The sequence below is a fragment of the Halichoerus grypus genome, chromosome 6 (genome assembly GCF_964656455.1).
Source record: "Halichoerus grypus chromosome 6, mHalGry1.hap1.1, whole genome shotgun sequence".
NCBI lineage: Eukaryota > Metazoa > Chordata > Mammalia > Carnivora > Phocidae > Halichoerus > Halichoerus grypus.
The window spans coordinates 83,562,097-83,577,058 of NC_135717.1; the positions used below are offsets into that span (position 1 = coordinate 83,562,097).

The following is a 14,962-nucleotide window of genomic DNA, read 5'->3' on the forward strand; positions in this document are numbered from 1 at the left end:
GATTCTTTAGTCTTTCAAAGTTAATTTTTTTAACTTTTTTTTTGAATTTTTCTTTTTCCCTTTTTCAACCAACATCTTATCAATCCCTTTTTTAAAAAATGTTTTTTTATTTTTCATTTTTAGAGTCATATTCTATCCCTTCATAATAGTTACCCTTATTTTTGGTATATATATATAAGTTGTTCTCTCTTTAAAATTTGGGATACAGTTTCTTCTAACAGATCAAAATATACCCTAAGTATCTGGTGTATGACTTTGTTCTAGTCTCCTGCCTGATCACATTCTCTCCCCCCCCTTTTTTTTTTTAAATCTTCTTCTTTCTTTTTTCAACCAACTTCTTATGTTATCAATTCCTTTTATAAAATCTTTTATAATTTTCATCTTTACAGTCATATTCTATCCCTTCATCATATTAACCCTTATTTTTGTACATATATAAGTTTTTCTTTCTTTAAAATTTTGGGAGGTACTTTCTTCTAACAGACCAAAATATGCCCAAAATCTAGTGTGTGGCACTGATCTATGCACCAGCCTGATCATATTTCATCATATTCTGTTTTGTTTTTGTTTTTGTTTTTGTTTGTTTTTATCTTTTTCTTTTTCTTTTTTCTTTCTTTCCCTTTCTTTTCCCTGTTTCAAGTCTTTTCTGATTTGTTTAGTGTGGGATGTTATCACCCTGTTAGCATTTTGTTCTCTCATTCATCTATTCTCCTCTGGACAAAATGACGAGACGGAAAAAATCACCTCAACATAAGGAACAAGAGGCAGTACCAACTGCCAGGGACTTAATCGATAAAGACATTAGTAAGATGTCAGAACTAGAGTTCAGAATGATGATTTTAAAGATAATAGCTGGGCTTGAAAAAAACACGGAAATTATTAGAGAAACCCTTTCTGGAGAAATAAAAGAACTAAAATCTAACCAAGTCGAAATCAAAAAGGCTATTAATGAGGTGCAATAAAAAATGGAGTCTCTAACTGCTAGGATAAATGGGGGCAGAAGAGAGAATTAGTGATATAGAAGACCAAATGATGGAAAATAAAGAAGCTGAGAAAAAGAGAGATAAACAACTACTGGATCACGAGGGCAGAATTCGAGAGATAAGTGATACCATAAGACAAAACAACATTAGAATAATTGGGATCCCAGAAGAAGACGAAAGAGACAGAGAGGGGCAGAAGGTATATTGGAGCAAATTATAGCAGAGAACTTCCCTAATTTGGGGAAGGAAACAGCCATCAAAATCCAGGAGGCACAGAGAACCCCTCTCAAAATCAATAAAAATAGGTTAACACCCTGACAGCTAATAGTAAAACTTACGAGTCTCAGAGACAAAGAGAAAATCCTGAAAGCAGCCCAGGAGAAGAGATCTGTAACCTACAATGGTAGAAACATTAGATTGGCAACAGACCTATCCACAGAGACCTGGCAGGCCAGAAAGGACTGGCATGATATATTCAGAGCACTAAATGAGAAAAATATGCAGCCAAGAATACTATATCCAGCTAACTGTCATTGAAAATAGAAGGAGAGATAAAAAGCTTCCAGGACAAACAAAAACTAAAGGAATTTGCAAACACGAAATCAGCCCTACAAGAAATCTTGAAAGGGGTCCTCTAAGCAAAGAGAGAGCCTAAAAGTAACATAGACCAGAAAGGAACACAGACAATATACAGTAACAGTCACCTTACAGGCAATACAATGGCACTAAATTCATATCTTTCAATAGTTACCCTGAATGTAAATGGGCTAAATGCCCCAGTCAAAAGATACAGGCTATCAGATTGGATAAAAAAATAAGACCCAGTGATATGCTGTCTGCAAGAGACTCATTTTAGACCCAAAGACACCTCCAGGTTGAAAGTGAGGGGGTGGAAAACCATTTCCCATGCTAATGGACACCAAAAGAAAGCTGGGGTGGCAATCCTTATATCAGACAAATTAGATTTTAAACCAAAGACTGTAATAAGAGATGAGGAAGGACACTATATCCTACTTAAAGGGTCTATCCAACAAGAAGATCTAACAATTGTAAATATCTATGCCCCTAACATGGGAGCAGCCAGTTATATGAGCCAATTAATAACAAAAGCAAAGAAACACATTGACAACAATACAATAATAGTGGGGGACTTTAACACCCCCCTCACTGAAATGGACAGATCATCTAAGCAAAAGATCAACAAGGAAATAAAGACTTTAAGTGACACACTGGACCAAATGGACTTCACAGATATATTCAGAACATTCCATCCCAAAGCAACAGAATACACATTCTTCTCTAGTGCCCCTGGAACATTCTCCAGAACAGATCACATCCTAGGTCACAAATCAGGTCTCATCTGGTACCAAAAGATTGGGATCATTCCCTGCATATTTTCAGACCACAATGCTTTGAAACTAGAACTCAATCACAAGAGGAAAGTCAGAAAGAACTCAAATACATGGAGGCCAAAGAGCATCCTACTAAAGAATGAATGGGTCAACCAGGAAATTAAAGAAGAATTAAAAAAAACTCATGGAAACAAATGAAAATGAAAACACAACTGTTCAAAATCTTTGGGATGCAGCCAAGGCAGTCCTAAGAGGAAAGTATATAACAATACAAGCCTTTCTCAAGAAACAAGAAAGGTCTCAAATACACAACCTAAACCTACACCTAAAGGAGCTGGAGAAAGAACAGCAAATAAAGCCTAAACCCAGCAGGAGAAGAGAAATAATAAAGATCAGAGCAGAAATCAATGAAATAGAAACCAAAAGAACAGTAGAACAGATCAACGAAACTAGGAGCTGGTTCTTTGAAAGAATTAACAAGATTGATAAACCCCTGGCCAGACTTATCAAAAAGAAAAGAGAAAGGACCCAAATAAATAAAATCATGAATGAAAGAGGAGAGATCACAACCAACACCAAAGAAATACAAACAATTATAAGAACATATTATGAGGGACTCTATGCCAGCAAATAAGATAATCTGGAAGAAATGGATGCATTCCTAGAGATGTCTCAACTACCAAAACTGAACCAGGAAGAAATAGAAAACCTGAACAGACCTATAACCACTAAGGAAATTGAAGCAGTCATCAAAAATCTCCCAACAAACAAGAGCCTAGGGCCAGATGGCTACCCAGGGGAATTCTACCAAACATTTCAAGAAGAATTAATACCTATTCTTCTGAAACTGTTCCAAAAAAGAGAAATGGAAGGAAAACTTCCAAACTCGTTTTATGAGGCCACCATTACCTTGATCCCCAAACCAGACAAAGACCCCATCAAAAAGGAGAATTACAGACCAATATCCTTGATGAACATGGATGCAAAAATTCTCACCAAAATACTAGCCAATAAGATCCAACTGTACATTAAAAGGATTATTCACCACCAACAAGTGGGATTTATCCCTGGGCTGCAAGTTTGGTTCGACATCTGCAAATCAATCAATGTGATACAATACATTAATAAAAGAAAGAATAAGAACCATATGATCCTCTCAATAGATGCAGAAAAAGCATTTGACAAAGTACAGCATCCTTTCTTGATCAAAAGGCTTCAGAGTATAGGCATAGAGGGTACATACCTCAATATCATAAAAGCCATCTATGAAAAACCCACAGTGAATATCATTATCAATGGGGAAAACCTGAGAGCTATCCCCCTAAGGTCAGGAACACGGCAGGGATGTCCACTATCACCACTGCTATTCAACATAGTATTAGAAGTCCTAGCCACAGCAATCAGACAACAAAAAGAAATAAAAGGCATCCAAATCAGCAAAGAAGAAGTCAAACTCTCACTCTTTGCAGATGATATGATACTTCCTGTGGAAAACCCAAAAGACTCCACCCCAAAACTGCTAGAACTCATACAGGAATTCAGTAAAGTGGCAAGATATAAAATCAAAGCACAGAAATCAGTGGCATTCCTATACACCAACAACAAGACAGAAGAAAGAGAAATTAAGGAGTTGATCCCATTTACAATTGCACCCAAAACCATAAGATACCTAGGAATAAATCTAACCAAAGAGGCAAAGGATCTGTACTCAGAAAACTATAAACTACTCATGAAAGAAATTGAGGAAGACACAAAGAAATAGAAAAACGTTCCGTGCTCAAGGATTGAAAGAACAAATATTGTGAAGATGTCAATGCTACCTAGAGCAATCTACACATTCAATGCAATCCCCATCAAAATACCATCCACTTTTTTCAAGAAATGGAACAAATAATCCTAAAATTTGTATGGAACCAGAAAAGACCCCGAATAGCCAGAGGAATGTTGAAAAAGAAAAGCAAAGCTGGTAGCATCACAATTCCGGACTTCAAGCTCTATTACAAAGCTGTCATCATCAAGACAGTATGGTACTCGCACAAAAACAGACCCACAGATCAATGGAACAGAATAGAGAGCCCAGAAATGGACCCTGAACTCTATGGTCAACTAATCTTCGACAAAGCAGGAAAGAATGTCCAGTGGAAAAAAAGACAGTCTCTTCAACAAATGGTGTTGGGAAAATTGGACAGCCACATGCAGAAGAATGAAACTGGACCATTTCCTTACACCACACACAAAAATAGACTCAAAATGGTTGAAAGACCTCAGTGTGAGACAGGAGTCCATCAAAATCCTAAAGGAGAACACAGGCAGCAACCTCTTCGACCTCAGCCACAGCAACTTCTCCCTAGAAACAGCGCCAAAGGCAAGGGAAGCAAGGGCAAAAATGAACTATTGGGACTTCATCAAGATAAAAAGCTTTTGCACAGCAAAAGAAACAGTCAACAAAACCAAAAGACAACTGACAGAATGGGAGAAGATATCTGCAAATGACATACCAGATAAAGGGCTAGTATCCAAAATCTATAAAGAACTTATCAAACTCAACACCCAAAGAACAAATGATCCAATCAAGAAATGGGCAGAAGACATGAACAGATATTTTTCCAAAGAAGACGTCCAAATGGCCAACAGACACATGAAAAAGTGCTCAACATCGCTCGGCATCAGGGAAATCCAAATCAAAACCTCAGTGAGATACCACCTCACACCAGTCAGAATGGCTAAAATTAACAAGTCAGGAAACGACAGATGTTGGCGGGGATGCAGAGAAAGGGGAACCTTCCTACACTGTTGGTGGGAATGCAAGCTGGTGCAGCCACTCTGGAAAACAGTATGGAGGTTCCTCAAAAAGTTGAAAATAGAGCTACCATACGATCCAGCAATTGCACTACTGGGTATTTACCCCAAAGATACAAATGTAGTGATCCAAAGGGGTACTTGCACCCCAATGTTTATAGCAGCAATGTCCACAATAGCCAAACTGTGGAAAGAGCCAAGATGTCCATCGACAGATGAATGGATAAAGAAGATGTGGTATATATATACAATGGAATATTATGCAGCCATCAAAAGGAATGAAATCTTGCCATTTGCAATGACATGGATGGAACTGGAGGGTGTTATGCTGAGAAAAATAAGTCAATCAGAGAAAGACATGTATCATATGATCTCACTGATATGAGGAATTCTTAATCTCAGGAAACAAACTGAGGGTTGCTGGAGTGGTGGGGGGTGGGAGGGATGGGGTGGCTGGGTGATAGACATTGGGGAGGGTATGTGCTATGGTGAGCGCTGTGAATTGTGTAAGATTGATGAATCACAGACCTGTACCTCTGAAACAAATAATACATTATATGTTAAAAAAAAAAAGAAGATAACAGGAGGGGTAGAATGAAGGTGGGGAATCGGAGGGGGAGATGAACCATGAGAGACTATGGACTTTGAGAAACAAACTGAGGGTTCTAGAGGGGAGGGGAATAGGGGGATGGGTTAGCCTGGTGATGGGTATTAAAGAGGGCACGTTCTGCATGGAGCACTGGGTGTTATAGGCAAACAATGAATCATGGAACACTACATCAAAAACTAATGATGTAATGTATGGTGATTAACATAACATAATAAAAATAAATAAATAAATAAATAAATAAATAAGTCAGAGCAATGAAAAGTATAGCATAGGAAATATAGTCGGTAACACTGTAATAACTTAGTATGGTGACAGATGGTGACCACACTTATTGTGGTGAACAGCTAATAATTTATGGAATTGTTGAACCAATATGTTGTACACCTGAAACTAATATAACATTTATGTCAATGATGCTTCAATAATAACTTTTTTAGAAAAAGAAGACAGGGGGTGCCTGGGTGGCTCAGTCGTTAAACGTCTGTCTTCGGCTCAGGTCACGATCCCAGGGTCCTGGGATCGAGCCCCACATCGGGCTCCCTGCTCAGCCAGGAAGGCTGCTTCTCCCTCTCCCACTCCCCCTGCCTGTGTTCCCTCTCTTGCTGTGTCTCTCTCTATCAAATAAATAAATAAAATCTTTAAAAAAAAAAAAAAAAAAGGAAAACATTCCTAACAGGAGATCTAGAGGCCACATTTTATCTAGAGGTTTGTTTGACTATCACAGAGTTTTTATTGGAATTGTTTGTTTTTTCTTGTTAAATATATATTTGCATGTGTTTAGGTGATATGCACACACTCCGGTTTGCCCAGGACTCAACACTGATTCATTACCTGTCTATGACTACCTGGTTTGCGTTATACACTTGGCCCCTTTGTGACCACTTCCTTAGTCTAAAAGCAAGCAAAGAGAAAAGGGGACCTCATCATTACCACTTTCACCTCCCCCAATCAATATTCCTCAAAAACCAGAGCTTGATCCTGAGCCATCTCTTATAATAAATAAGTTGCCCCTTTCTTCTGGCAGGTTTAGCGTTTGCTGCCACAATACAGTTTACTGGGAGTCCTCAGCATTGAGAAGAAATGTGCTGATTGGGGACCTAGAAAGATTTTGGTGGGTAAAGGAGAATGGAAGGTAACTCCTGTGCTTTTTTCGATCCCCAATCCCTCTCGCTTTCTTCAGCTAACAAATTCCATCTCTGCTGTAGGAACCCCATTCTTTGTAGTTCAAACAATAGATGGTCATGTTGTCCAACAACAACAAAAGGCCAATGTAAGAAATAGAAAAAGAGCCAGAACCCCCATGACACTGTTTCAGTGTTTGAATCCAGCCATGCATGAAGCCAACAGTACCTCTGGATTTCCCAGTTTTCTGAGTCAGTATCCTCTTTCCTTAAAGTTAGTTAGTTAAAGTTTGAATTGAGTTTTAGTCATTGGAAGAAAAGAAGATATCTGGTGAATACAGGGACATTTTTACTCTATTACATTTTTCTGAACTTTCTCTGGGGTTCAGGACCTACTAAGCTTCAAACTAAAAATTCAAGTGAAAAAAGGTGTGTCATCCCTGCACACACAAATCCACCGTCCCTGTGCCCTGAGCAAGCATGGAACACGAAAGTCTCTAGACAGAGTCCGTTCATACCATAGCACTAGCTTAAATGAGGTTTTAGTAGAAAACCAAACTATTTTTTTATCATTTGATTCTGTGAATTTGAACTAATATTTTGGGAAGGGGTGGGTTAAACTCTTTGCAGGTAGAGGATGATAAGGAATGTGATTTGTTTTTAAAACTCATCCCAAAAGTACAATTTGCTAGTTAAGCTGGTTTTTTTTTTTTTTTTCCTTTTCTCTTTTTCTTTCTTCTCTTTTTTGGGGGGGGTTGGGGGGAAGAGGAAGGATTGGATTATTCTCTAAACACCTCCTTCTATCCTCATGACTGGGATCTCAGTTTCCCTATTCATCCTTCCTCCCTAACCTAGTTATTCTCATTTCAGTTAAGATAAAATCTCCACAGGTATCAGATGGGGAACCTGAAATTAGGTCATAATAAGGTGATTGAGGAAGCAGGCCTCATTCTGTTTTTAAGAGTTCAGGCTTTGGGGCGCCTGGGTGGCTCAGCTGGTTAAGCGACTGCCTTCGGCTCAGGTCATGATCCTGGAGTCCCGGGATCGAGTCCCGCATCGGGCTCCCTGCTCAGCAAGGAGCCTGCTTCTCCCTCTGACCCTCCCCCCTCTCATGTGCTCTCTCTCTCTCTCATTGTCTCTGTCTCAAATAAATAAATAAAATCTTAAAAAAAAAAAAAAAAGAGTTCAGGCTTTTCAGACTCTTACCCCCTTTCTTTTGTCCTCTCACGAAGAACAGAACAAACCCAGATCAGTCCTTACCTAAGCAAATCACTCCAACATCCTCAGAGTGATCACAGTTATGCTTTCCCCAGCCTTCGTGCTTGCAGTTCCAGAGAGCTGACTCATTTCCACTGCATATAAGATCATCAAACCAGATTGGTCCATAACCTTCTCCAAAATTAGCTGAACCAGAGAAACTGACAGCACTTCCACATTCGAGCTGTTTACAAACCACAGAAGCATGATTTATGTTGAAGTTATCATCACACACTGTTCCCCACTGTCCTTGGAACTTGACCTCTATTCTTCCAGAACACTGGTTTCCTCCATTCATCAGCCTTATCTCCAAGTTGGATCCATCTAGAGCAGAGAAAAGACCAGAGTTCAGAAGTGATATTCATTCAGAAGTGACTTTAGGAAATAAGATTTCTCTGGACGTTTGAGATTTGATGCTGTCCTTAACAATGGTGCATTTTGGATGCTGCCCATCCTTACATATTGGGGAATTTTAATCTTTTAAAGACCAGCTAACAATGAGGACTCTCCTCTACACCTACTTACCAAGGAAAATGTTTTACAGATTAAAATTTGCTTTCTGTTTTGTTTTATTTCCTTCCATTGTTAAGACAAAGTAAGCACTCTTTTATATAGAAATTGATAAATTTGACTTAAAGCAGTTATCTTAAAAACTAGAGAAAATAAAATTAGTTCATCCAACAAAGTAGCAAAAATGGAAAACTGGTCGTTTGTTGAACATTTAAAATCTTTATTTTAATCTGTCTTTATTATCTACAGTTCAGAGCATGAAGAATTACCTGAAGTCAAATATAAAATTAGAAAACAGGAAAAAGGGGAAAATAAAAATGCCTAAGCATTCACAATAGTTTGCAAAAGCATCCTATGGTATACCAAATTAATAAAAATTAAAGAAAAAATAAGTCAAAATAATTCATTTCTTACTAATCTCCTGTTTGAATCAAAGCTTCCCCTCCCCCAAAGCATCTGGTACCATTTTTAGCAAAGAACAGCTCTTTCATAAAGGAAATTCTCTCTATACACTCTTCCCTAGATTTTCTATGAGGACTAAAATACCCAAGAAAAGGAGATTTGGGATGAAATCTGGGGACACGTGAAAAAAAAAAACTGTTTGGGCTTGAACAAAATTTTTAGAGGCTCTCTTTTTGAGAAAGGGATTCACTTTTAAAAGCTCTAAATACCAGGCAAAGACCTCTACTTAACAGGATTTTTTATTCTGGACAATTAATAATCATAAAAGTAGTAGTTCACAATTAAAATATGCATCTTATGTTCCAAGTGTATCACCTAAGCTATCAACCTTTACAACATTGAGCATTATGTGTTATTCCCACTATCCCTACTTCACAGATAAGCATTCTCAGTTTGCCTAATTGTCAAGGATCATACACCTAGAAAATAGTAGAGTCAGGAGGTTAAAAGAAAAAGCAGTCTAACACCAGCCTTTATTCTCCTGACTGTTATACTATATTGTCCCTGCGCGTGTGATGATAACATAACCTCCCAACAGGTAGAGGCTCTAAGGATTGAGCATTAGTCAGGTTGGGGAAATCTCAGAAATATAGCCTCTGAATCCTCATGGAACTAGGGAGTCCTTGGGCGACTAGGCATGTACCAGTTGGAGCATTCACTGTATAAACTTCAAAAAGCAAATTTGATTAATTCTATCCTTAAGTATGAAAAAACAGAAAACAAGAGTTAAAAGTGCTACACTGATGTCTTAGCTTAAACAGCTCTGTAGGCTGCAATAATTATAGTAAGAGTCTGGCAAGAGTTTTTTTTTTTTTTTTTAAGATTTTATGTATTCGTTTATTTGAGAGAGAGAGAGAGAGTAGGGAGGAGCAGAGGGAGACAGACAAGCAGACTCTGTGCTGAATGTAGAGCCAGACCGAGGCTCAATACCACCACCCCAAGATCATGACCTGAACCAAAATCAAAGGTCTGACGCTCGACTGACTGAGCCACCCAGGATCCCTGAGCCTGGCAAGATTTATTAGGATTTTTAACTTTGCTGTAGATGCTCCATGTAGATGTTACTATTGTTATTCCCTATCTTTCCCCTGTAATGATTAACAATAAAAGACAAGAAGAGGGAGGAGGGGAAGGAGTGGGAGGAGGAGGAGGAAGAGGAGGAGTGGGGAGCGCAAGGATGAAAGGAAGGAAAAAGGAAAAAGTAGAGCTCTCCATGTATTAAAGCACTGAGTTTTCAGAAACTAAAGTTTAGAAAAGTTTAACAACTTGCTCAAAATAACATTCATGAGCAGCTGAGTTGGAATTTAGTCCCGCATTTTTCTTTTTTCTTTTTTTTTAAAAGATTTTATTTATTCATTTGACAGAAATAGATACAGCGAGAGAGGGAACACAAGCAGGGGGAGTGGGAGAGGGAGAAGCAGGCCTCCTGCAGAGCGAGGAGCCCGATGTGGGGCTCGATCCCAGGACCCTTGGATCATGACCTGAGCCGAAGGCAGATGCTTAACGACTGAGCCACCCAGGCGCCCCCTGCATTTTTCTAGATACTAGCCTGTGTTGTTCTCAGTACACCCCAATGCCTGGAGAGAGATTAGTCCTTTCTAAAAATCAGTCCCATGGAGGAGATGGTCTCCAAGAAAGAGGCTAGGAGAGAGAGGCCAGTGAAATGAACAAGGAGAAATGGGAAGCCCAAGAATCTGAATTGGGTCATAAATATGACCCTGGGATTTACAGCAGAAAGGTCTGACGCAGAACTTTCTGAGTCATTGTAAGGTCAACTGAGATACAATTTATGAAATGTTTTATAAATCAAAACCACTATGGGGCATCTGGGTGGCTCAGTTGATTAGGCATCTGACTTGATTTCGTCTCAGGTCATGATCTGAGATCGACCCTGTGTTGAGCTTCATGCTCAGTGGGGAGTCTGTCTGAGAATTCTCTCTATATTCTCTCTCTCCTTCTCCCTCTGTCCTTCCCCCAGCTCTCTCTCTCTCTCTCAAATGAAATAAATAAATAAATCTTAAAAAAAAACCCACAACAAACCACCATTAAATAAAATGAACAGCATTATACACTGGAAAAAGCAATTATACTTGGCAAAACATCCTTCCTCCAACAAAGGATTAGTGCTAGGAATATTTATATCTCGATTCAGTAAGTTGAATATCAGTGAATGGACAAAAAGGTCAATGCACAAAAGCAGCACATTACTGAGAAAGACGACAAAAAATTCACTTAGATATCATACTTTCATGTAGGAGTAGAGACTTATAGTAAGATTACTGACTGTAAAATTGAGGCTGGTCACTTCCTTATTGATTGTGGTATTCAGAATCTCTTTTGATTTTTTAATGGGGTTTGTCATGCATCTTCTGGTCTTTAGCAATAGATTGGGTGATTTTATATATGAACTAGATGACTTATAGAAAACTGGCTCCTTTTCATTTTTAACCCATCTACATACCACCCCCCCCAAAGCATTTCATGTCGAGGCTTTGACTTTTGTAAGTCCTACCTGAGCAGGTTACTCCAACATCTTGTTGATGAGTGCAGTTATGCTTTCCCCATCCATCATGTTTGCAGTCCCAGAGAGCAGATTCATTCCCTCGACAAGAAACATGATCCATCCAAATGCGTCCAGAGCCTGGCCTGGAATTAGCCCATCCAGTGGCTTTGATAGCAGTGGGACATCCCAGCTGCCTGCAAACCACAGAGACCTCATCCATGCCCCAGCCATTATTACACACGGTTCCCCATTCCTCCTGGACTTTCACCTCCACTCTCCCGGTGCACTTGTCTTCACCATCAGTTAGCCTCAGCTCCTTCTCTGTTCCCCCTGCAACAATGTGTAAAGGCAGCGATTGGTCGGGATCCAGAGCGAGTGGAGAATTATTATTCCTTAGATTACTTATTTTTCAAAGCCAAATTTGAGAAGCTTTCTGGACTCATCCATGGTACAATAGAAGAATGCTATTTCATGGGAATGCAAGTACAAATATCAGCATCACAGGCTTCAGATGAAGCAAGGACATAAAACCAGTTAAGCTAAGTAACGCAATTGTGAGATTCTTTATAATGTCGATTTATATAATCTCCACAGAGAGTTTACTATGTAAATAATATATTACAAAATTTTATAGGTATGAGCTATGTAAGTTTCTCCAAGTTCCTAAGATTGATAGAAAGAAGGCTCATGATGAGGATGAAGAGACCAGTCTTAAGGAATTTAACGCCCATTACACACATATATGGAAAACACCAACAATTCTTAAAATACTAGTTGAAATCTGGCTGAAACTTTTCTACTTAAATGGAAGTTGAGATGGAGATATTTTCCTATTATCTCCTATCATGAAAAAAATCCCTCTCCCTCCCCCAAACCCCCCGCCCCCCAAATGTCTCAGCTACCACCCTACGATTACTTTAACTAACATAGGAACCTGTGGTCTCACTGATATTTATCTGGCCTCCCTCAATACATTTTAAGGTAAATTTTGGCATTTGATTTTATTAAAGTGTTCCTCAAATTCCATTTCATCCCAATAATTCTGAGGTTTTTCCTCTTCTGTATTGTTCCCTATTTTTTAGGTAGACATTATTTTAAATCTTTAAGCAAAATGCACATTTTTTTTTCCTGTGAAAGTTAATTTTATTTTGGGGGAAACCATGCTATTTTGTTCATATTTTGGTGTCACATGGTTAGGATCTTATTTTGTGCTTTTAATATCTGCTCCTTTGAAATCATGAAGCATGTTTTTAAATGCTGTTGAGCCTTCAGGAGAATTATTTGCATTTGACAAAGCACTCACCGAGAGAACTGGTGATCAAACAGGCACTGAGAACTGAGACCACAGCCACAGTGGAGGGGCTAAAGAGGGTGAAACATCTTCTACAGTCTGTGAAAAAAGAAAAAAAAGGAGAAAAGAAAAAGGACAAAAGTATTGCCTTCCCAAAAAAGAGAGTTTGGAGAAGACAGATAGTTTCAGAGATTTGAGGTTAACAAGGGAAATCGAACCAAGACAAAGAACCCTTCCTTCTAAAAGGCAAGGTGGACAGGAAACCTTCATACCCAGGATCATGTAGTCTCAGTGAAATAGCTTTGGAAGTGTTCATTTTAGAGGTGACCTAGGGGTGAGTAATAAGGAGGAAGTTGTGGATGGAAAAGAATTTCAAGAGCAGACCTTAAAACCTGGAAAATCGAAAAAACATCGATGAAGCTTAGCAGGGGCACAGAACGAAAGTCAACTACTGAGGTCCCTGTCTCCAAGCCCACTGGACCCAGATGGTTAGGTGGTAAGCTCCAGGAGGGAATGGATTCTATGTATCAGGCTCAGCACTACTTCAGTACCTGGCATAGTACCTGCTAAATAGTAGCTGAACATTGATGGAATAAAGTTACAATGTTTCTATCTGAAAAACCAAAATACTAGATCTTATCCCTAGATAGAGCATAAAGCTCTAAAGCTTTCATTACTCTCACTTCTTATTCTTACTCTAACCCGACACTCATGTAAAAGCAAGAATGCGTTGGTAGCCACACAGGAGCATGTGCTTTGGGATAAGTCACTGAACTGTGCACTTAGGACTTGTGCTTTCATGTGGTATGCTATACTATGATTAAAAAGCTTTGAATAAAGAGCCCCTCGGTGGTTCAGTTGGTTAAGCATTGGCCTTCGGCTCAGGTCATGATCCTGGGGTCCTGGGAGCCAGTCCCAAATTGGGCCCCCTGCTCAACAGAGAGTCTGCTTCTCCCTCTCCCACTGCTTGTTCTCTCTCTCTCAAATAAAGAAATAAAATACTTTAAAAAATAAGCTCTGAAAAAAAAAATGCTAAATGAGTTTAACACATCCATGTAAATCATGAAGTAGATTTCAACATTCAGGATGCTATTCTAAATTTCCCTATGTGATCAACTTGAAATCAATATTCATTCCTGTATGATCTATCTATGTTTTCTAACAATTATTGTTTTCCTACTCAATACAGTTCAGTTCGTTTCAGCTCCTTTCTTAATTTCACCTCAGCAGTTTTACAAAATTGATGCCAAATCTAATCTTTTTTTATGCCAAATCTAATCTTTATCCCCCATCTTCAATTCTGAATCTATGGCAGATAAAAGTTACTGCCATAAAAGCTTAATGCCCATTTCCCATTCCTTACTCTCCCAATGCCAATCACTATTAAATAAGATCCATTGACTGTTAACTTTATACTACATTAAAAGGCAAATGTAGACTAAATGAGAAATGTTTACCTGCAGATCCAGAGTTTCCATGTGGGACCATTCTGAGTTTGTCCAGTCCAAAGTTTTAATGATTTCTAAATCTTCTTGTATTTTTCCTTAGAAATGTTCTGCTAAAGAGGGGGACCACTAAGACTTCTAAAAATCATCTCACTTCCACAAAACAAAACAAAACAAAACAAAAAAACCAGAAACGCTACATAATGGAGGTGGAGTCAGTCAATGAAAAAAGGGAAGTCATTCATAAACTGAGGTTCCCTTTCGTGCTCATGTTTTCTTCAATATGGGACATGAAACAGCCAAAAGAAATTGAGAAACATTTACTACAGATTTATAAAAATTAAGGGGAAATATTAACTCATGTCCTATTGCTATTGAATATTTAGATTTCAGTACTTTGTTTTGGACTAATAGAAACAAGAATGACAATCATTATGTAGTTATGTCAAAAAACTAAAGTGAAAGAAGCAAAGCATAATTTAATAATATTTTATCACTATAATCACTTGTAATACTATTACCGTAATCAAATGTGCCAAATGAATAAATCTGTAGACTGTCTACGGACAGCACTTGCTTTTTCTTTTCTAATGAGATGAATAAAATTAGCCATGACCATTACAGATTCT

The 14,962-nt window shown here is 38.5% G+C and overlaps 1 protein-coding gene across 1 annotated transcript in view; it reads right to left on the reverse strand.

Moving 5' to 3' along the window:
* Positions 1 to 14,506, reverse strand: part of CD163 (CD163 molecule) — a 41,420-nt gene extending 26,914 nt beyond the window's left edge. Inside the window, 4 exon segments of the mRNA XM_078075555.1 lie at positions 8,126 to 8,446; positions 11,607 to 11,927; positions 12,901 to 12,987; positions 14,346 to 14,506. Coding sequence (XP_077931681.1) covers positions 8,126 to 8,446; positions 11,607 to 11,927; positions 12,901 to 12,987; positions 14,346 to 14,376 — 760 coding nt within the window. The 5' untranslated portion in view covers positions 14,377 to 14,506.
* Positions 14,507 to 14,962: the final 456 nt, after the last annotated feature.